The 24,028-nt window shown below is 34.9% G+C and overlaps 1 protein-coding gene across 1 annotated transcript in view; it reads left to right on the plus strand.

The window, feature by feature from the left end:
• The window catches only part of TRDN (triadin), a 372,172-nt gene that overhangs the window by 172,619 nt on the left and 175,525 nt on the right, over positions 1-24,028 (plus strand). Inside the window, exons 11-12 of the mRNA XM_024759083.1 lie at positions 7,759-7,818; positions 8,892-8,951. Of these exons, the coding sequence (XP_024614851.1) occupies positions 7,759-7,818; positions 8,892-8,951 (120 nt within the window). The remainder of the gene's footprint in view (positions 1-7,758; positions 7,819-8,891; positions 8,952-24,028) is intronic.

Consider the following 24,028-nt stretch of genomic DNA (forward strand, 5'->3'; position numbering starts at 1 on the left):
AGACAAAAAGGTGGAAAAGTGTCAAGAAAAAGGAAAATGTAAAGAAATATATTCCACAGATTATGAAATATAAATACATTTTAGTAGACGTTAAATGTATTTCATTAGAAACTTGCATCTCCAAACTTAGAACTTTTCTCTCTTGTTATAATAGTCTCGATTTTCCATTATTGATTAAAAATAGTTTTGGGGGAAATCATTAGCTTTTTCCCATAATAAGAGAAAGAAGTTTTGTTTTTCTTCCCCTATACATCTGACAATATGGCGAGGGATGTCTGTCTGATTTGACTGTCTAGTAGCAATAAATTTTTATTCTGGAAATCAAGGGATGACAACCAAGAATCAGGGAAGGGTAAGGAGCTTTTTGTTGATCAGGGCCAGCTTCCTTCTAAAGAGATCTTTCATAACTTTCATGCTGGTATTAAAAATTAGGGTTTTTTTCCCCTATATTTTAACAAAGGAGAAAGTTTGGGATGAGAAGTTTTGTGAATAAGAGTGAATGTGATTTTTAATAGCTTTCTTATTATGAAATTCTAGTTGGAACCCTCTTGTGCCAGCAAACTTTTCTCATGAAGTATTTTATAAGAAAGAACCAGGTCCCTCCAAAGCTCTAGTTTACAAGTACCAGTTTTTCTTTATAAAACATTTATTTGCTATTTGTGTCAGCTTGACCTAAATGTTTCTATTATATAAGTTTATTAGAATTCCCAATGAAATTATTCATCCTCTCTAAAACCGATGAGAAAAGTGGCCACATCTTTAAAGCCAGATCTGTTTTATCCAAATGGAGTAAGGGGTCTTGGCAATTGTTCACATAATAAACAGTGACAGATATTTGTTTCAATTATGTGAGAATTTTGTGTAAGAATTTTTAATCTACTAGAATAGACCTTATACTAGGAAGACGACAAAAATTGTGTTAATGGTTTGGTATAATTTATGAAAGATGAGGGAATTTATGTAGTCCATCATTTGAAATAAACCTGAATTCAATATATTAAAACAATTACAACTAGAAAAGTTGTACTCTTTGAATGGGCATTTATTTCCTTTATGAATATTGATATCTATTGGGCATATTTTTAAGATAAAAGGCTTCAATTAAGAATCAGACTTACAAATGTACCCAATATACCAGTAACTTTGGGTAATTGAGTCTTTCTAATTTGTTTAGTAACTCAAGCCCTAAATTCTCAAAGACCTGTTATAAAAATAGCCATATCTTTGAAATGATAGTTTAGAGTAATGTATATTTTGATTTTGAATGATAACCAACTTTTTCCCTAAATATCAATAATTTAGTCACAAAAAGGAAAGGCTCAATTTTCTGTTTCTAGTCATTCTTGACATTTTAAATGCAACAAAGTACTTTTGCAATTCATTTCCAACTACAGAGAAACATAGAAAAAGCATATAGATAAAAACATGAAAAAAGTAATTATATGTAAATAATGATTTTGAAAATAAACAGCTATTAGAAATGAATCTTATATTTTCCTTACCCTTGTAGAAAGATGCATTAGAAAAGTTTACAATAAAAGATCTTGAGCAAGCAATGATTCTACATAAAAAGTAAATTTTAATAGGGTTAGAAGAGTTTTTAGAAAATCTCCAAATGGCTGCAGCACCCAAAAAAGAAAAAATCCAAGAAAAACAAAAAAGAAAATACAAAATGCTCTCTTTGGAGCTATCCAGAGATGAGTTGTGTGGATGGAGAGCTTCTCACTTGAGCGTAAAGGTCAATAAACTTTAATTGAGCATTTGCTTTCTGAAATGTAAAAGCACTGAGAGGAAAAATAAACACCAGAAAGAAAAAGAAGAGCTGTGGCCACCTTCATTTATATAAACTTAATCCATTCAAAAGTAATGCAGTCACTTATCTAAAAAGCTTTTATCATTTTTGAAAGGTTTGGGAGAAATCTACCTTATCCACTTTAAATATGAAGTTTAATTAACATAAGAAACTTTTTTCGCAATTTGAAATGTATCAAATAATCTTTCTCTTTGCATTCCCTTTTGCATACTAAATTCAGAAACAAAAAAATTGTCGTTATATCAGAGAACTTTGGCTTGAGAGAGCTGAAAGATAAGTGTCACAAAGAGAGGGTAGAAAATGGCACTTTTCTGTCTGTGCCTCAGTTCGTTTGCAATTTTTTGTTAGAATAAGTCTACCTCAAACTTCTTATTCCATGTTGTAGGGGAAAGATCAGAGTTTGCAGTGATCCTTAGTTTTAAATCCTTGTTCTGTCACTTATGTGATTTGTGAAGTTGGGCAAGTTACTCATCTTTCCTGAGCCCATTTTCTCATGGGTTGAAGGATGTGTTGACTTTTATCTCAGAACTAAGTATATACTAATGCATGTAAGGTCATGTGCTGTATTCTGTCAATAACATTCTATTACAGTATAATTTCCTATCACCTTAAAATCAGTGTGATTAAACCAAAACTAATACATTTTTTTTCTGCCTTGCTCTGATCACATAAAATAACTATTGAGATCACTTCTCCACAATCTTTTTTGAAGCTTAAAGAACTGTATGTAGCCTGGTATCTTGAAAACGTTTGGATTTACACTGATTAGCTCTGGAGTTCTTTGGGACGTTTACTTCATGAATGGTATTGTATCACTAAGAGTTGTCAGCCTTTATCTGCAGCTCAGGACTGGGCACTCAGCAGGCACCTCAGTCCCTCCAGCCAGCATTGATAGTAACACTTGCCATACTCAGTTCAGAATTCACATACCATTTTTCCCTGGAGCAGCTTTCACACTTTTTGCTCTTGGGTTTGGGCCTCTGCTGTCTCCCTTAGACTCCGACTTTAATGTCCCTAAGTCCATATTGTAATTGTAAACTTTATCCCTTCTTAGTCTCATACCTAAAATTCCTGGAAGGAATAGTTTAAAATTCTAGACCCTGGCAAAGGGTTTGACATAAGGTTAGATAAACATGTGTTGATTACGTGAATAAATTGTTTATGTAGAAGTCTCTGGGAAGTCAGTGGAAGATGCTCTACAAGTTCTGGTTGTGAATTTTTTGTTGTTAGTAGCTGATAATGAGAAGAGCTGACTTCTAAGAATAATTCAGCATTCACTAAAGGAAAAGTCAAGGCAAAGACTGGATTCAGGTTCTGAAAAACCAGTTTAGTTATGCCAGATAACTCAAGTGAAGTCCTTGAAGAGCTTTGCTGTTACAGCAACGTAAGCACAATGTAAAGTGAGGTACTCCCACCATGTTTCTATAATGTTACATTCTTTCAGGAGTCCCAAATAAAATTTAGAGGAAATTTTTGGGAATAAAGAGGAAAACATGAAGAAGAATATTTGTACTGAATCCTTTTACTTTCTTAGTCTTCTTCATCGCAGTGTGATCACAAAATCCAGTGGGGTACTTGGCTCCAACCAGTCAGCAACAGCCAAAGTTCCTCTTAACACGTAATTTATCACAGTATAGTTGCTCTGCTTGGAACCTCTCAGCAGCCTCCTACCTTACTCACAATAAAATGGAAAATTCATATCATGAACAAGATTTTGTGTGATCGGCCCCTGCTACATCACTGGCCACCCCTCTTCTCACTCTTCTGCATCCTCCGCTCCAGCCACTCTGGTCTCCATGCTCTTCTTTGAATACAGCTCGAACGCTTCTCTTTCAAGGTCTTGGCAGATATTTTTCCTCTGCAGGAGAAGTCTTCTCCTCAATAGCCAAAACTCTTCTACTTATTTTCAAGAATCTTTTCAAATGGTACTCATTCAGAAAGGCTTACCCCTGTTCCACCTTAAAAGAAAAAGCCACTTCTGATCTGCTCCCGCATGCTCTAATCCACCAAACCAAGCTTTATTTTTTTCTGACCCTTATTATCACTTGACGTTATATACACATATATATGTATTCATATATCCATGCACGCATATAAACATTCATTTTTTAGGCTTAAAAATGGACTTTTCTCTAGCTTTAAAATTTTTTAAGCCATAGCAAAGCCAGAGAATGTTCAACAGCTATTTACAGATTTAAAGCTTTTTACGTTAACTGTTCTCAGAAAAATTAGGAAATAAATACTTCATTTGGGGAATAAAGGCATAGACAGTTGAAGAGGGACTTAACTACATTCTACTCATTCCCCTGACTTTTGTGGTTGAAGACAGAAGATTCCCTTACAGTTGCACTAGGCAAAAACTACTAATTATAGCAAAACTGAAACTGGAATCCACTTCATTCCAGCACAGTGCCCCTTCATAAACATGTTAATTCCTACTTGAGTATTTTTTTCTTAAAGTTTCACAATATAAAATACTCCTGATACAGCCTCCCTCAACACAGAAAAATAAGAATTAATGTGCATTTACCCAGATTAATAAATGTCACACTTAGAAAAATTACTGAAGAGTACATGTAGGCAGATTTTGATTGTTTCTAAAATATAGTAATAGCTAGTTATTGCTATCATTATTTTTTTTGAACATCCACTTTGGTCCAGGCACTTTTGCTCAGTTTCTTCACAATAAGCCGGCAAGGTAGATTTTACTAGTGCATTTTTTAAAAGAGGTAAATGAAATTCAGTGTGTCACAGCACATTGCCAGTGTCACAACCAGAAGGGGTTAGAGACAGAATTCAGACCAAGGTCTCCCATGCTAGCACCAGTGCTTTCTCTCTTGCTCCATTCCCCTCTGTAGATAACAATGGAGAACTCTGATAATCATTGGTGTAATTGAACTTATCTGTTTATGTGAAATTTTCCATGATCATACTGTGACTGGGGTTCCAGGCCAGCCTCTGCCACTCTTTACAAACAAGGTGACAGTGACGAGCTGTGCTAGAATGAGTTGTTATGAAGGGAACCTGACTGGGACCAAGAATACATCAACCCTGGCCAGAGAGAGTTAGAAGAAAAGCATGTAGATTTTGGATAATCTGTACAGTAGAAAGGCAAAAAGGGAAGGAACAAACATAAGATGAAAATGAAGCATTTGCATTTGTTTGCTCGGTTTGCTAGGAACAGGCATCTTCAAAAGCTTTACAATTATAATTAACTCTTGTGGATTCTCTGGCTTTGAGATGGCATAAAAACATTTAAAAGCAAGAGAAAAGCCCATTGTAAGGGCTTAGAAAGTAAAAAGTAAGTCATTTAATTTTTCTTTCATCTGATGTTAATTTATGCAGAAGCTAATAACATTTGTGGCTCAGAGCTGCTCATTGTGGAGAGGATTTCTCTCTCAGCCAGCCCTTCCTGTGATCCCTGCCAGATAGAGCCGTCATTTCCGGGCTTATGACACTTTTCTCAGAGAAAGGCGGTATGCTGATAAGTTCACACTCTATAGACACACTTAATTGTGAACCCTCTGAAAATCTTCCTAACTCTTCTCTAGCTGTTACTAACAAAACAGCAAACAAATTGGAGGAGAGGATGAGGAGGAAATTGGATATGTGGGCGCACAGTCAAATGGAAAGGGTGTATTGTTGACTGTTGAAGGAGAAAAAAGTCAAGGGAAGGAGAGTTTTCATATAAGAAACATGGGTTACTTTTATATCCAAGTAGGATATAATTAAATTGTTGTGCCTTATATAAATGAAAAGCTTAATTTCACTGCTGCCAAATCACCTAAAGAATAGACAGTCGTGCTTGAAGAAATGCATGAATCTTCAGAAGTTGATGTTTTAAAATGAATTAACCACGAATAAAGTAAGTCCCATAATGACGGCTTAAAAGTCTAATTCATAAAAATGTTATTAAAGTACATTATTTATACCTGTTTTTTGTGGATTTCTGTTCTTATTCATGACTCCTTCAGTGTATGGCCATAATCACAGGCAGAGTGTATAATGGAAGCATTAATCAATCTGAACTAAGGAAAGAATACTGTATCACCACAATAAAGTCCCAGCTATATTAATATAAAGGGTAGAATTTATTACACAAGACAATTCTCTTTTAAAAAAATGAAAAGAATGTCTTCCATCTTCTGGCCTCAAATACCTAGTTTCCTTCTGAAGTTTAATATAAGATTAACTAATTGGCACGAACTTTTAAATGAAATATTTATTCATCTACATTATGAAACTTAGAGACTCGGATACTAAGTTGGATACTGAGTTGTGATCTTATCATGGCTATGGCATTGATTTTTAATATAGGCTAAGAAATGCTTACAATTAATCTGTATTTTAATTAACTCCTTTCCTAGCACATGACACCAGATGGTGATGTTTAGCAAATGCCAATTCAACTGTCTGGCATATGCATTTATTTAGATAAGATGGAAAAGTCCTTGCTACATAAAATTTCTCCCACAGAAGCTGAAAGTAATGATACTTAAATCAAAAGTATCTTTATTCAGAATTTTAAAGACGTTTTGCGTATTTAATATGTATAAACCTTTAGGAAAAGGCAAAGTAGAATTCCATTTGTTTATTTCTAACTCCAGAACTATCAAAATCTGACTTCTTGACTTTCTATTTCTGACTGGATGAGCTGTAAAGGTACACTGTAGACAGAGTGTGAATATATTTCTCCCTACAACACTAACTTATCTCTAGGAGTCATGAAAAGAAGTTCTTTGTAAATTATACTTCTGACACTGCAAGAAAGTGTTGGCTTTGATCTCATAGGTAAAAAATCTCTATACCTAAGGGAATGAATTAATTCCTATATTTAATAAGATGCCATCGTTAGTAGGCAGCTTAAGCATTGATACTAGAAGTACACATTGAATTTCTTCAGCATAGTAACAGTCTCATTATAGTTCTGGGTAATGAACATCTTTGAATGCCTGGCATTTTATACTTGGGTTGGAGAGACAATTGGCAAAGAGAAAAGTATTTCAAATATAAGGTAAATCACATTACTAACTGAAGATAAAAATCAGTTTCCAACATTAACTGTGCTTGTAGCTGCCTCAAACCTAACAGTACTGAATATTCCATTTCAACAACTGTGTACTTCTACATGACTTTGTTATTTAAAATGAGAACACTTACCAGAAAAATGTCCGGAGATGTCTAGTTGTTACATGGCTATTGCTGGGCAGCATTTGAAGTTCCCTCTGCCCCTCAGACCAAGGTTTTCTTAGATCTCTGAAACAGAAATCTTCCATAAAGAAGTCTAGAGGTACCACAAACTGTCAAACTGTTCTATGTGTCATCCAGACTTAACAGCAACCTCTGGGTGCAAATATAGTCTGAGCACGCTGGTTGATATGGCCACTCAGAAAGGGTAGTGGAAGTTATGTCCCCAATATGGTGCCAGATGAATGTCACCAGAATCCAAATGTCTGTCGACAAGAGGCAGATCTGAAAAACAGTTAAATCAAAATAGATATTGTTAATGGCCTAATGTATTATTTCTAATGAAACTGAACATATGAAAAGAAAACAAAAAATTCTTTTAGCTTACCTGCAGCATTGTTTCTCAGAAATTATATTTTAATTTTCAACATTAATATCTTACTTTAGACAAACGTTTGGTTCAGAAAGCTCGAACTATCTTGTTCATTTTTTGTAAACAGTATTAGCAGCCCACAATTTTATGCACTTACTGTGAGCCAGGCACTGTGCAGAATGCTTTGAAAGCATATCTAACTTTGAAGGAAGTACTGTTACTTTACAAATGAAGAAAGTAAGGCTTAGTGAGATTAAATCACTTGCTCAAAGTCACAAAACTATCTGGAGGCAGAATTGACTTTAATGGTAATCCTTCATTCAAAACTTCATTTTCCTTTTGTACTAAATTTTCCTAAAGGAAATATTTTAAATTTCTTCTCTAGAAAAAGAAGAAGAAAAGAAGAAAGCTGAGAATAAAGTGACTTCTGAAACAAAAAAGAAAGGTAAGGAATTTAAAAGCTAACACATAAATTAATTAGTATCCATTTGTAATATTACTGGTAAAGCTACTGTTTTCTAGGAAAGAAATCCCCTTAACAATTTTATTGTCATTGTTACTAACAAACAAATTTATATTTATATATTTATATTATATTTATATATTTAATTTGTTAGTATTCCAAAAAAGTAGAGATTGATAAATTTTTAAAAGAAGATTCAAGCCTAAACACTTTAAAAATTTGTTACTGATTATTTTTTTTCTTTCTTAGGAGTGGTGCTTAATTCTACTTCATTACTTTACTTGATTACATATATGAATATGAAGTTTACTATCCAATTAATTTAGTTTAATAAAATTGTCTATCAAAAGAGCAAATTATTGGGCTTCCCTGGTGGCACAGTGATTGAGAGTCTGCCTGCTGATGCAGGGGACACGGATTTGTGCCCCGGTCCAGGAAGATCCCACATGCCGCGGAGCGGCTGGGCCCGTGAGCCATGGCCGCTGAGCCTGCGTGTCCGTAGCCTGTGCTCCGCAACAGGAGAGGCCACAACAGTGAGAGGCCCGCGTACCACAAAAAAAATAAATAAATGAATTATTGAATGTATGGGAAAGAAAATAGTTAGTTGGTTTGCTATGTTTTGTTCTTTTTTGAATGGTTATTTTCAAATAGCACATCTGAAGTCCCAAATGAGCCCAAGAGATTTCTCAGCTTCTGACATGCTTGCAGTGGCCTGATAGCCCAGGGAACATTCAATATATTCCTTTTAATGTCCTTTAGAAAAACTATTGAATTGTATCATAATTAACAATGCCATCTAATGTTCATACTGTCATGAATTTTTTTTTTTTTTTTTTTTTTTAACCTTAGCAAAAATTTGCTCCTTCCATGAAGGGATAGCACACCAAAACCAATGTTCTGTTACAAAGGTGCTAGTTCACTCATATTTGACATGACTATGACTCTAATGTAGAATCACTCTATACAAGATGAATTGGATGTTAATGGCAGCAAAATGTGCCCTGAAATATATGGTAATTAAACAGATGTTTATAATTTTCTCATTTTACTACCAGAAAAAGAAGATGTCAAAATGAAAACTGAGAAGGAAACTGCCATGGATGTAAAGAAAAAAGGTATTGTACTTTCTTTGCTTCCTTAGTCAGATTATGTTCAGGATGTTTGTTAATAAAGGAATCTTGGGGCAATGTAAACAAATTGAATATAGGTACTTAAGTCTGTCCATGTCCAGGCTGTCAAAGCAAAACTTGCACTAGACAAAGTTAAACACGCAAGGCAGACTTTATTCAAGGCTATTGCAATAGGGGAGAGAGACCAGAACTCATTCTGAGCTCAATTTCACTGAAACAAAAAGCAGAAGAGTTTTTAACATCTGGAAAGGGGTGGGAGGATTGTAGGCCATCTGTATTTGCTGATTGGCCTTACTCAAAAGAAGAGAAAACTTTCTCTTATTTTCATGTCAAGAGTGTAGTTTTACAACTTGGAGCAAGGCACCCAAGGGAGTTAGGTTCCTACCCTCCCACAGAAACTGGGAGATAGAAGTACTATCTTTCTTGATGATTACATTTCAAAGGGGCGGCTCCCAGGCCTCTGAGAAAGGCACACATGGGTTGTAAAACTGGCAGGAGGCTTTTAAGAAAATTTATATCTTGAAAGATCAGAGAGAGAAAAAGTTTTCTAAAGTAAATGCTCTAAGAAAAGGGAGGTCAGGAGCCAAAGGACAAGAAGATGCCTGTCTAAGTTTGGTGAAGGTGAAGAGAACTTTAAGGCCATCTTTTTCAAGACATAATGAAATTGAGTTATACATGGTATAACTTCACTTTGCAAAGCAAAGAATGCAAAGATAATAATGCACTCCATTAAGAAACAGCTTAGATTTTTGCCTTAAATTTAGTTCTGCTTTTACTCTTGTTCAAGCATGAATATCTGCTTTTATTCAAGTTAAGCTTAAATCTAGGTGAAAAGATATGTAGTTGTCTCAAGTATTATGGTTTGGTGATAAGTATTTTCACCCCAAATATTTCCTCCATTAGTGTCAGTGATGCTTGAAATTCCACCATTAGAGATATTCCATTTCTTTGAGTTATGAAAGAATTGTCCTCTATTAAAATGCAAATCTCTTAGGGCCTGTGTGCATGGGGTAACAAATGAATTCCTCTCAGCTGTTAACACTTAAAGTGAATGAGACTTCTAGATCTTCCCTGTGTGATAATAAGCTGAAAACATTGTCATAGAAACTGAGTCAATAGGTAAGCTTAAATGAAGGTGAAGTTGAAGAGAGCTTCAAGGTAGGACATGGTGTGGAGAGAGCAGACTGGGCTGGATGCCATTAGTGAAAACTTCCCTTCCTAGGAAGTAATAGCATACGTTGGGAAAAAAATGTGGTGAAGGACACTGAATAAGAAGGTCATAAGATGACAAACTAGACATTGATTACTCTTAGTAAGTAGCAAATAGGAATTACAGGAAATCCCTACATCATGCTATAAGTGGGGTAAAAATATTGTAAAATACTGAGAGTTACATGATTGCATGGCTCATAAAATATCCAGGAAGAGACAGCCATGTGTTCTCTTGAGTTTGGGACTTGATTACTGATTACTTTGCATTGGAATTATTATTAATTTTATTATTGAACATTCATTTATTTTGTTTATTTAAAACATTCTTTATTCTCCTGGTGAAATATGTATCTTATCTTAAGAAAGTGGAAACACAATTCTGACCACGTGATGATGCTGAGAAACTGGTTGCTTGGGTCATTGTATCTGTGACAGCTATATGATTGAGTGCTAAAGAGAAACAAGTTTTTCCTGGGCCATCAGTTTTACTAAAGTATTTGCAGAGGAAAGTTTTGAATTGTAATTGTCAAAGTATTTATCATAGGTGTGAAAATGCAAAATCATGAAAAATGCTTTTGGCAAAACACAATGGTGTGTGTGTGGTGGTGGTTTTGATTTGAATTTTGTTTTTGAGGGGAAGGGCACAACACTTTTCTGTTCAGAGAGTGATGGGAAAATCTGATGATACTTCTCTGCTAGTGGGAGACCTGTGTTATTAGCCCAGTCCTGATACTTCTCTGCTAGTGGGAGACCTGTGTTATTAGCCCAGCAGTCATGTCAGAGTGAGATTGTGCACCACTGGCAAGAGGAATGATTATGCCAGTATCCCTTCCTGCAAGGCCAGTGCTTAGCCATTGAAGCAGAGACTGAACTGGGTGACTGCACAGCACATCAGGGGAGGGCTGCTCAGCAAGTGTTGAAAAACAAGCTTGTCCTTCTTGGAATCAGTTTTCAGTTTGTTTATATGTCATTTTTACTTTTAAATACACAAAACCATTGGCTCTTACAAATCAGTTCAAATTCCTGATTAAAGTATGCATAAATTATTAGTTTGCAAGCTCTTAATTTCCAAATACTCAAAATTGTGTGTGTGTGTGTGTGTGTGTGTGTGTGTGTGTGTGAGAGAGAGAGAGAGAGAGAGAGAGAGAGAGAGAGACTCAATTAGTGTTGATTTCTAACTCATGTTTCTTTTTAGAGTTTAATAATTCTCCAACTATATTTTCATGTGAGAGCAATATGCTTTAAAAATAGCCAGTTCGAAACTTATTATGAAAGTAGTAAAAATTTCTAGAGGTTACGCGAGAAAATTGAGAATTACCTGAAATCTTGAAGAGCCGTGATACATATGTTATTTCTTCCTAAAGTAGTCAGAGGAATATGGCAGAACATCTGATATCATTACTGTAGTCCCAAATAGTAGCAAATTTACAAGACGTAAAATATGCCTAGATGCTTATTTAATATATGGGTTTTATCATGGCATTTTATTACATTTATAATAACTTTCATATTATTTATGATTATAGAACATATAATGTATTTATATGTTATATTATTATTTTATTTTACTATAGTTATATTTTATTATTATATAGGTGCAAATGAATCTAAGGCTTAAGTTCTAAGGTTTGATAAAAGAGCCTCTGCTGCATGAAACTTGTAAGTCACACTTTGGTAGTGATCTGTTAGGGAAAATGTGGGTGGGGTTTTATAGGATATAAAATCGCCAGTCCATGAATTGCAATTGGGTAAGTGGTACACTGAGATTCATTATAATAATTTCTTGTTTGTATATATTTGAAATTGTCCATGGTGAAAAAAAAAGCCCAAATATGTCATTTAAAAACATTGAGAGAAATGAAAAAAAAAATCACCAAGATATTTTTACAATGTTATGAGATATGTTTTACCCTGTAGAAATGCTATGAAAAAAAAAAGCAAACAAGAAAGGAAATAAAAACTCTTAAAAAACATGTTCCTATGTTTGTATCAGACTTCCGTGCTAGATATACAAACCACTCTAGATGATATAAGCAGAGAGACTTCTGTACAGGGAACTGGATGCACACACAATTGTTGAAAGGACTAGAAGGATTGATGTCAGGAGACTACACTGGATTATTGAGCACCCAGGACTATCAATTGGCCAGGAAGCTGCTTTGTTCTTTAAAGCTGCCTCCACACCTGACTCTTTGCACCCACAGACTAGATACTGAAAATGTTGAGGCCAGCCTCAGCCACTTACTCACATCAAAGCGACCTTGTTTGCTAAAGCATTCCTGCTTTTCAGTCTCCTATAGGTGCATCTAAATGATGAAATTAAACATGCTGGGAGTCTAGAAGACAGGTTTTTGGCATTGCAATTTTTGCAACCGGAGGGAGGGTAGAATGGAAGTAGAGAGAGGCTATCCAAGGTATCTGTAATAAAGACACTTTCAGAAACGTTTTAGAAGATAAAATTCATATACGAAATGGTTTTGGAGACCTGAATTGTACAATGACTAAACCTATCTTTGAGTTCCCCTAAAAGTTGAAAAAGATGGCTCAATCAAGCAACATGATACAATTTGGCAATTTAAAGTGCTCAAAAGACACACAAATGTAGTTTATGGTGTTCTTTACCTAAATTGTAGCAGCATGATTTTTCCCCCAAGAATTAGCTAAATAAAAGTATAAATGATAAGAAGGATCCTGAAAAACCAGACTAGCTTTTCTGAAATAAGCTGCTAGAAAAGGACTAATTCACTCATTCATTTATTCTTGCATGCTTTCCTACGGGAAATAGTCACTAAATGCCTATTATATTGTGCTAGGGGGTGAGTACACTTAAAGGTCGATAAACCAACATAAGCCCTAGTCTAACGAGACCTGCAGTTTGATACGGGAGGCACACAGTGACTAAGAAGACATAATGTCGACAACTCGGGGTAAGGGACACGGAGGAAACAAATTTGGGGGAATGATAATGGAAACAATAGGTGGGGACAGCGAGCTATTTAGATAGAAAGCTTGTTACAGCAGGCTTTCTCAGAGACATTTAAATTGGAATTGGATGTATTGGAAGGATCCATCCATTGGTGGGGACATCTTTGTGTGATGTGTGAATATGGTATATGCATGTGTGTGTGGTATGTGTATATGTGTGATTTGTATGAGAAGACATACAAGGGGTCAGGATATGCAGGGACATGTGCAGGTGTTTGAGTTTATTAAAATTGTAATGGGAAACTCTTGAAGGGTATCAGCAGTGGAGAAAATATTTTGATTTGTGTTTAGTACAAGTATATTCTCATTTAGATAATAGGTTAGAGGGAGAAAAGAGAATAGGTGCACCAATGAAAAGGTGGTGTCATTTATTGAAATAGGGAAGCCTATACGGGAACAGCTGTGATGGAAAATATTCAGAACTTCCTTTTGAGTGTGTTGTTTCAGGTGTATGTGATGCATCGTCCAAACTTTGCATCAGGAACTATTTTAGGTGCTTTACACATACTAACTCATTCAGTCTTTATGATAAATCAGGAAATAAGCTATTATAACCCTCATTATAAAATTGAGAGGTGGTAAATGTCAGGGCCAGGACATTAATCCACAGCCACATACTCTGAACAGTCAATTAGAGATACGGGTCTGGAACTCAGAGGAGATTCTGAAGTGAAACCATAGAGAGAGTTATCCATATAGATCACAGTTATTGTTCTGGGAGTAGATGAGATCACCCAGAGAGATTGTGTCAGAAGAAAAAGAGAATAGAATACAGAATCAACACCTGGGGAATTCCAACATCTAGACATTAGATAATGGAAAATCAAGTAAGAGGAGCTGAAAGGAATTGCTAGAGAGGTTAAAGGAAAAGCAAAGGAGTTTGGTAATAGAGACATTTCAGAAATGTATGTTTCAAGAAGCAAGAAGTTATCAACTTGGTGAATATTACTTAGAAGTTGTAATGTGAGGGCAGAAAAGACAAGCACAGAGAAGAGATAAAGCCAGATTGGAATGGAAATCCAAAAATGAGAAGAAAGTAGTGAATTTCTTTCTTTTTTGGTGTGTGTGTGGCTGTATAAGGAATAAAGAGTCTTTTTTGTTTAGTTTTGCTTTGGAAGGTGAATTTATGATAAACATAAACAGAATGTGAGAGATTGATGCTTAAAGGGATGAACTATAAGTGGAAATATAAGAGATAATTTAAAATTCATTGTTTGATGAGCTCATGGGGGAAAAAAATAATCTGCATTTTTCTGAGATAACACCACAGACACTCCAACAGTAAAAAGTTGGTGTTTTCCAGTTATGAAGAGGAATTCGTCTAGATCACCTTAGAAAGATATACAATATAAGATTAAGAGGCTGTTGTGATAAAACTAAAACTCCAATACTAAATACATTCTGAATTGAAAGGCTCAGTTTTAGAAAAAGATATATCTAAGTGTTGTTGATGTTCACTTAATGGCAAAAGGTAAGTTTGTGACTGTATTGTAGCAATGTGTTTGAAGAATCATTCATTCAGTTAAAATACCCCATGAGAACTTTACATTAAAATATCTTTGTGGCGCTAAGTTAACCAGATCAGATTAATCCAGTATAAAGCTCATGAAGCTTGTGCTGTTTAAATGACACAGTCACATCTATTACCATAGAATATTTTCAGTTACTGTATGGGGCAGATACTATTAAATTCTGAACAAACTGAAACCTTTAGCTACTTGATTCCTCTATATAGGATCTTCTTTTGTCATTGAGAAATTGCAAAAAATCCTTTATAGAGGCTTATAGCTTTGAACATATCATTAAATTCTATGCCTACCAGACATAGACTATCATCTGTTTTACTTTATAAAACTTTTGTAATAAGTTGTTCTAGCTACTAGAGCTCAAAATAATTTACATGGCAGATTACAGACCATGAAAATACATTGATTTGTATTTAAAAGTAACTTTTTGAAATATTTATATGTACAAATATAATTGGCAAGATAATATATAGTATCTTTCATATGTGTTCATGGTTAAGTTTCAGTTTAAAAGAGTAAAATTCTGTTTTCCAAACTTGTATTTTGAGAAGATTATAGCTTTTAATGCTCATTCCATCTTTTTCTATTTGAAAAGCACTTGATTGTAGAAAGTTATCTTGTATTTGAATTTTGTACATAAGCATTTGGGCAAGATTTGACAAATGCATCAGCTTGTCACTATTTGTTAGACACTTTGAAATCTAGAATAATTTTGGGGGGGATTCTACATATTCTGTGGTAATCTCCCAGTTAATATCAATTATAATATACAGGTACTTCACACACTTTTTAGTGATATTGGGCAATTATATTAATGTATATTCTAGATGAAATTATTTAAAAAATTGTTCAACAGGTAAATAATCGGGAATTTGGCACAAATTGGACCTAATCTACTTAGTAACTCCAAGCCTTGATTTTGGGGCACTCCAAAATTACAGGGCAACAGTAGATTACTTTCAAGTTAGCTTTTAGTTCCCAGATAGACTAGACTGCAAGTCAGAGTTCAGATGATGGCAGCTTAACTATATTAAAAACATTTACAATGCTTGAATTTCTTTGAAGGCAAGAGAATCCATTTTCAAGTGTTTTGTAGTCATAGAAATCGTGTAAGACAATAGTTGCTTATTCTTTTGAGGGTAAGTGATTTTGTAATGAAACAATACAGCAAAGTTGGCTGACTTGTTACTTACTATGATCCTTGATTACCTCTTATATCACATCTGGATTAGCCGGATAGAAGCTAAAATGCTTCAGAGATAGTAAAAGGGATTTAATGTCATAATGTGCTGTGGGATCTCTGAGATAATCCCCCATGTTCTAGCTTTGGGTTTGAACAATGAAAAAGTGTGTTTGGGCTCAATGCCGAAACGACATAAAGGCATTTTGGTTTAAAAAAGAATTTTTAAATACATTTTAAAATTCAGAAAGGGAAAATGTTCATATTAAAATTTATTCAGGCCTGGAAAAAGTAAACTAGTATACAAAGTGACTATTTTAATAGTCTTTTTAATGCTTATTATGGAGAATCCAGACTGCCCTCTCATTGAAGACAGAAACAAAATCATCCCTCATACTTGAGTAGGAGGGAGTTGTGTTATGATTTGTGAAGTATTTTCAACAAGGAGGATTGAAATACATATGAGGAAGAATGAGTAAATAGACTATGACTATTTCTTCCCTGTATGCATCCATAATGATATTTAAGTATTTCCTGTACCCATATTAGATAAATTATTTTAATTGCAGTTTATATTCAGAATGAAGTATTTTCTGAAAAAAAAAGAAACAAAATAATTTAACGTTAAAACAAAGTGGTCTTTTGCAAACACCATAAATTAAATTTTAATGAGAAGATTACACAAAGTGGTACAGGAAGTGAGATATTAGAAACAAGTTTTTCTTTTTTTAAAATTTTAATAGATGGGAGGATTTTGACCAATTTGTTGGGGAATTACATAGCCTGAATTTCCCTTGTGGCCTGAGATATACATTTAAGCATATAGAAGCAAAATATCCAGTAATTTTTTTGTATTCTGTATCCTAAAAGCCTACAAGATTTTTCTTTCAGTAAAAGTAAAACTTAAAAAATTTCCAAATAATATCTCCTTCAATTCCAGCCTCTCCTGGGATTCCAAAAGCATATTTTAAAAATAATTTAGCAAATCGTGCCAATATGAATTCTTTTTATCAAGGTATTTTAAAGTCATAGTAATAACAGTTAAATTTATCCACTGTGTTCTCATTTAATACTTACAACAACTCTTGAGGTAGGTATTATAATGCCTATTTTATAGAAAGGGAAACTCAGGATTGGAGCAGTTAAGTATCTTGGCCATGCTTACCAGTTAGTGATGGAGCAAAGTCAGTAAGAAGTTCACCAAATAAAGCTCACTGTCTTTAGCAACCTGCAAACGTTTTTCTTTTCCAACTCTAGGAAACGCCGATTGTAGATTGCCTTAGTGTCTTTTTCTTTTCTTTTCTTTTCTTCTTTTTTTTTCCTAATTCCTTTGAGATCATATTGCAGACAGGGATAAGAAAGGAGGAAATAAAGAACATATACTATAAGTCTGATTCTCTTTTTTCTTGTAGAAATTATGCTTTCCTTCCTTCTTTCACTCAACAAATATTTAATAAGTGCATAACATTTGCAAGTAAATCTGCTAAATATTGGAGATAGGTCAGTATAAAAGACATGGCACTTGCTCTCAAAGACCTTAGAAAAGAGGCAAATAGACATTTATAATATACCATGTCCACTATCACAATAGAGCATGTACAAGGGCTCACACTTAAGATCATGGCATGAGTCTAGAAATTGTGTCTCTTTTGGTAGATTGGTATCTGTTAGAAATTTAGAACAGGGATGCTACAGACTTATGTAATAAGGTATTTGACCTAGATGCATTTAACATAGTTTTAAACAGGCTGGAAACTGGAACTCATAAAATTTTAACAGTGCTTTATCACTGAAGATATTTGCTTTCACAAATGGCAGACCATCTAAAATAAGGAATTTGCTGGTTTATCCAAATACAGTTCTAGAGTAAAGTGTCTTCGAGTTCATTTGACCCAGGGGTCAAATGATATCATTAGGATGAGATTTATCTCTCCTCACTTTTAGACTCTGTTTCCTTGATATTGGCCCATGTGATTGCAAATTGGCCATATCAGATACCACCTGCCCTACATCCTCTCTTATTCATGTCCTATGAGAAAAAGAATAGATTGGCTTCCTGAGAGCTCAAACAGAAAACCTGAATTGAGTCATATTGGTCCTTGTGGACCGGTTCCTGAGCTAACATTTGTGGTGAGAGTAAAGGAATAATCTGATTGTCTTAGCTTAGGCCATAGGTCTTATCTTTTAAGCAGAACAATTAAATAAACTTTGTCCAACATATTTGGACTGAAATTGGAAGGGTGAAGTTGATTCCCTCAAAGTTAAATTAGTATAATAAAACCACAATAAAATGGAGTTGTTACTACATGGGAAAAAAACCCAACAACGTAAGAGTTCTTTTCAAGCAGTCATTTTTAAAAAACTTATTTACAGAATAGTATAAGGGACAACTTTTTTAGCTACCATCCATGGTGAAAATACTTAAGTATTTTAGAAAAGCAACTCAACATAGGATAATGTAATAGAATGTAGGCCGCCCCCAAAAGCAAATGAAATTGCAGATTTCATTAATCAAAATATTATGGTCCTGGGGCTTCCCTGGTGGCGCAGTGGTTGGGAGTCCACCTGCCGATGCAGGGGACACGGGTTCGTGCCCCGGTCTGGGAGGATCCCACATGCCGCAGAGCAGCTGGGCCCGTGAGCCATGGCTGCTGAGCCTGCGCGTCTGGAGCCTGTGCTCCGCAACGGGAGAGGCCACAACAGTGAGAGGCCCGTGTACTGCAAAAAAAAAAAAAAAAATTTACGGACTAGAGTGAAGAGTGAAATCTTTCCACTATACTTTGTAGTTTTAGACTCTCACTTGGATGAGAGTCTTTAATTTAAGCAAAGATTTTTTAAAATAAACCAGATTATATTCAGAAGGGAGTACTTTGGATATGTAGATATGTAATATGGAAATGAGAAACCAGGGTGGGCATCAACATGTTTATAACTTTGATGTGCCCTCTTATTTAGGTGTACTTACTCTTTATTATCCCTGAGGGTTGGGACTCGATAGTTGAAATTAAAAGACACTATGGAATGGTCAAGATTATATAGGGAATCTTTTCAGTCAGTGAAGTCTACTATTCCAAGTGTTCAAGCAAAAGAGTGGGTATCTCTCTGAGATTTAATCCTATAAGAAGAATAATTATATTAAATTTAAGGAGACTTATAAGACTGTATTTTTCCAAAATTAAATATCAGGCTAAATGAAACTGATGTCTGGATTAACTTTTGAAATGAAGTCTTTTTATTATTGTGATTTTAATTTGGCCATTTGTCAAACTCCTAGCTGATTAAAAAAAAAAAAAAAAAAAAAGACTTGTCAAGAGTTGATTCCAGAGTAAATGTTCACTGTCTTTGATTGTATATAACCTAAATTCACACTCTTTCTACTGTCTATCTACTGTAGCATAAAACATTATTCTGAATCTAATCAGAGCATGTTTTATTAATGTCTGAATAAACCCAGGACACTATGAGAAAAGGAAATAAAATATATAACATATATTGAAAAATGATTAATTGCCCTCAGGGTAAAGAAATATCTTGAAACATCTCAGAAGGAAAACTCCAATGACAATGAGCTTAAAGTAGAAGAGACAGTACAACAATTACTTATGATGCAAAAGTCAGGGAAAAAAGCTTTCAGACAGCAAAAGTTTTCAGGCTGGAAAATAAGAATTGTGATTATGTTTTAGGAAGTTTGTCTGTTACTTATGAAGGAGGTATGGAGGAGCATATATAATACTTCTGTAATCAAAAGAAGCTTTTTTTTGTTCCAGAAATGATTTCAGTTTCAGGAAAAAAGTGGAGCAATTATCTTAGTCAATTATAGTCCTGTTAGCTCTATTAATCTTAGAACATAAAGTCAAAAAGATGAACGAATGAAAAAACTAATGCTAAAATACATCAGAAGCAGAGGCAGATAAAAATAATTGTCCTGAAAGATACTGTGGTGATGTAGAGGTGGGTAGATACTCAAGTTATACAAATCAAAGGACAAATTAAAAAAAACCAAACATGGCATTGAACATGTGAAATAAGTTTATCAAAGCATAGATGAAATAGGCCCTCTTCTCCCTAAAAATAAGTATATTCACTAAATTTACATTTACATTTATATTACTAGGAATTTATATTACTTGTTATTATTGCTCTACTATTCCTCATATGCAGTGCCTTGGTGGACATTTTTCAAGTAAATAGAGTCTTCTGAAATGGCGCTGCCAAGTGATTCTATTGCTTTTTAGGAATAGAAACCTAAGAGTTCACTCTCTCCTTTCTGAGGCTACTATTTTCCTGTTCCCCTTTTTACAATTGTTCTTCACCTTTTCACCCTTCTCTCTCAGCTGAATACCTTGCTTTCTCGTTCCCTTAGAAAATAAAAATTAGAAGACAGATCTCATGAGCTCTGACCATGGAATCCACTGACATTCTTCATTCATCTCCTTATGGCCTCTGCCTTCTTGGCTGAATACAATACAATACAATACAATACACTACACTACAGTACATTAAAATGTTCATACTTACAGGAACAATTTTTTCACTTGTGCACAATATGCTATTTCCGTCTGCTAACTCAGGAATGTGTCTCCAGCAATTCTTTCCTCTGCAAATTCATTTTGACTTCTTCAACTGGTCATTCCCAGTAGCCTACACCATGCTATAACATCTCTTTTTTTTTTTTTTTTTTTTTTTTGCGGTATGCGGGCCTCTCACTGTTGTGGCCTCTCCTGTTGCGGAGCACAGGCTCCAGACGCACAGGCCCAGCAGCCATGGCTCACGGGCCCAGCCGCTCTGCGGCATGTGGGATCTTCCCGGACCGGGGCACGAACCCGCGTCCCGTGCATCGGCAGGCGGACTCTCAACCACTGTGCCACCAGGGAAGCCCTATAACATCTCTTATATATTAAAACACGCGTCCTGTTGTTGATGGCCGTTTGTCTCAGATTATTGTCCCATTTCTCAAATCTCCTTTAGAGCTAAACTCTTTATGGGTTTTCTACACTTTTCTTCCAGTCTTTCATGTACTCACTGTATTTAGGCTTTTGAACCCACACAATTCTTGTCAAGGGTGCTACTGACCTGCACAATACCACATCCAAATGTGAATTCTCCGTACTCAAGACCATTTGACAGTTGATCCCTCTTTCTTTACTCAGCCTCTTGGACAATACTTTCTCCTTTTAACATTCTGGTCACTCTTTCTTGGTCTTCTTTGCTTGTTTCCTCCCTTTCTTTCTGGCATCTAAAAATGGAAGCAACCCAGGGCTCAATCCTATGTCTCTTTCTCTGTATTCACTTCCTATGTAACCTCGTACAGTCCCATGGTTTTGATACCATCTTTAAGATAATGAGTCTCCAATGTATGTCTCCAGTTCTGATATCTCCCTAAACTCTACACTCGTCTATCCACTTTCATATTCCACATCCCCATTTAAATATCTATTAGACATCCCCAAATTAATATGGTTTATAAAAAACAAACTCAAATTTTCATATACACATACCCTAGAATGTGTTCCCTACACTCAGCTATCTTCCTCTTATCCATAAATGATCATATCATTCTTTTTTCTGCTTAGGCACAAATGTCTCTCATCACTAGTGACTCCTTTATTTCTCTTCCTCACCCTATTATTAAATCCTGTCACCTTCACCTTTGACATAGAGGACCCTTTCTCACTATCTTTAAGAACTACGCTCATTCAGTTACCATCATCTCTTATTTCTGTAGGCAAGGTCATACTGTAACAACAACAGAAAACCTAAAAATTTCAGCAACTTTGACAAAGTTTATTTCTTGTTCATACTACATGGTCAAAAGGGGCTGAACACATTATAGCTGTGGAGGCATGCAGGCCAATGGAGATCCTACCTCCCTCTGCTTCAAGCTTTATTGAGGCTTCCATCTCACTCAGAGTAAAATCTAAAGTCTCCACAATGCTGTAAAAGGCTTCATGAACTGATGGCTGCTGATTACTCCAGGGCAGCCCTTTTGTGCAGCAAGGTCATTAACTTGAGGTTCTAACCACATGTTCTTGCCATTTCTAATCATTTGTTTTTTGAATAAATTTCTTTCATTTCCAACAGTTTCAGCATTTTGGTTTTATAAGTATGTGCAAATTTTAATTTGTGGTTTCAATTGAATTTTAGCTTCACTCAAGTTTTTGTCAAAAAGACAGCTACAATCAACATGTGATGTCTTTTAGCTAGCAAGTGGTTTTAATACAATCACAGACAGAAAGCCAATTAATGTATGAGTTATTCTTCCTTACTTGTAGAGAGCCTGTAAAAATATAATGCAGATGAAAAAAGCCACGATTATAAACCTTTTCTTCTCACCCTGCTCATTTGGTGAATGATTCTCCTCTTTAATTTTGATCACATAGCTCAAATGAGGGTTCATATCATCATCACTGATGTACCTGCCACTCTACCCATGAGTGTGGATGCATGATCCAAGCTGAACCAGAGCCTTGTCCATGGACATTTTACAAAGGACAAAAGAAAGATGGTCTCTTCTTTTAAGGTGGTCAGCTTAGGTAGTGTGAGTCCAGGAAATGTCATTGGTTATGTTTACACCCTTGTTGTGACAGCCCATCTTGAAAATAATGCTGACACATAGAAGCAAAGGAGGAAGGTAGAATTTTAATGGTATTTCAACCCTATGATCCACGTGTCCCTGGAAACTACCATCCCCTGACCTCCTGCCATTAGGTTATATCATTTAGTTAATTCCTCTGTTTGTCCGAGTTAGTTTATGCTGGGATTCTGTTATTTCCAACCTATATGTTCATTACCAAATGAAATTTCCATACAGATTTAGAATAGGTATAGCATTATAAAAGCTATCAAATCAAGCAGGTAGATAAATTGTATCAAGGATTTTGTGTTTGATGGATCTCAGGTTGCTGCATGAATTCTTATAAGAGGAAAATAATTTTTCTCTGATATTTCTTAAGTGCTTGTTTTATGGAAGTCTGCTTTAGAGAGTGGAAAACAATATGTATATACTTAACCAGACTTAGAAAGGAAACTATATTTGTCTATTCAGCACTTGCTTGCCAGAAAACATCATGTTGATGTAATTAAAATTGTTTCTTTTTAAAAGTAGGGGTGATTCTCATTTGTTTTATTTTATAAATAAAATAGAAAACAAACCCAAATGATTCTTTTAATTTTATTATGAGTTTAAACCTGCCTTTCTTTTTGATTTTCAACTTGAAAAGATGTCATTTTATAGCTGGAGTATAAAATTAACAACATGTTTCTCTCTCCAAACTATTAATAAACACAGTGAGTCAGCCCAAGACAAATTAGAGATAATACAACATCCCATAATGCTTTCACATGTATTAGCTTCTCAAGTAACTGCAGTTAGAAAGAGCTCACTATCCTTTCTGTTACATAATAATCTGTACTTTATTCCTGTTATGTCTTTTTGCTATTTTTTTTTCCTGGAAGCCCCTTGAAAACACATATCTTCTCTGTTATAATTTGCACTATCTATTGTAGATCCAGGAGGTGTTAAAACCTATGATGATTGGCATTACTGAGGTAAACAGAGGAAATTAGAGGGGTTTGTAATCTAGAATTTAGCCTTAGGAAGTAAGTACTGAAAACATCAAATGCTTCTTTTGTTAGGTCTATGTTTTGTTACATAACCTTGCACAATTTTATTCAACTATTTTATCTTAAATTACTCCTGTGTAAACTGTGAGCAATAATGATTTGCCATTACAATCTTCATGTGAAGATCATGGGGACTTGAATTATTTAATTATTTAAAAAATATTTGGAGTACCCACTATTTTGTGGGGAATATTTTAATTTTAATTTTGATTCATCATGAATTCAAACTAGTTTATAATTTATTGGATTACTTCCTTGGGAGTCCAAGGGGAGGAATAAAGGGTATTATCATGGCTTTCTCTCTTGATCTCTTCTTTTCTATCTCTCAGCAGCTTATAGCTTACCTATAGTCTCATGTAATTTCTCTACACCTTGTTGCAAGATTATTTTTTGTAAGCTTAAGGCTTTAAACACTGAATCCCAAGGAAAATCATGTAACTCAAAATTCCCAGGGAATATACTGATTGGCAAAACTTGGGTCACATGCTGGATATGTGGGCAGAACTGGGTTATGTGTTTCCCTCTGGTGGCTGAGT

This window comes from Neophocaena asiaeorientalis, unplaced genomic scaffold (genome assembly GCF_003031525.2).
Source record: "Neophocaena asiaeorientalis asiaeorientalis breed wild unplaced genomic scaffold, Neophocaena_asiaeorientalis_V1.1 scaffold5, whole genome shotgun sequence".
Taxonomy (NCBI): Eukaryota; Metazoa; Chordata; class Mammalia; order Artiodactyla; family Phocoenidae; genus Neophocaena; species Neophocaena asiaeorientalis.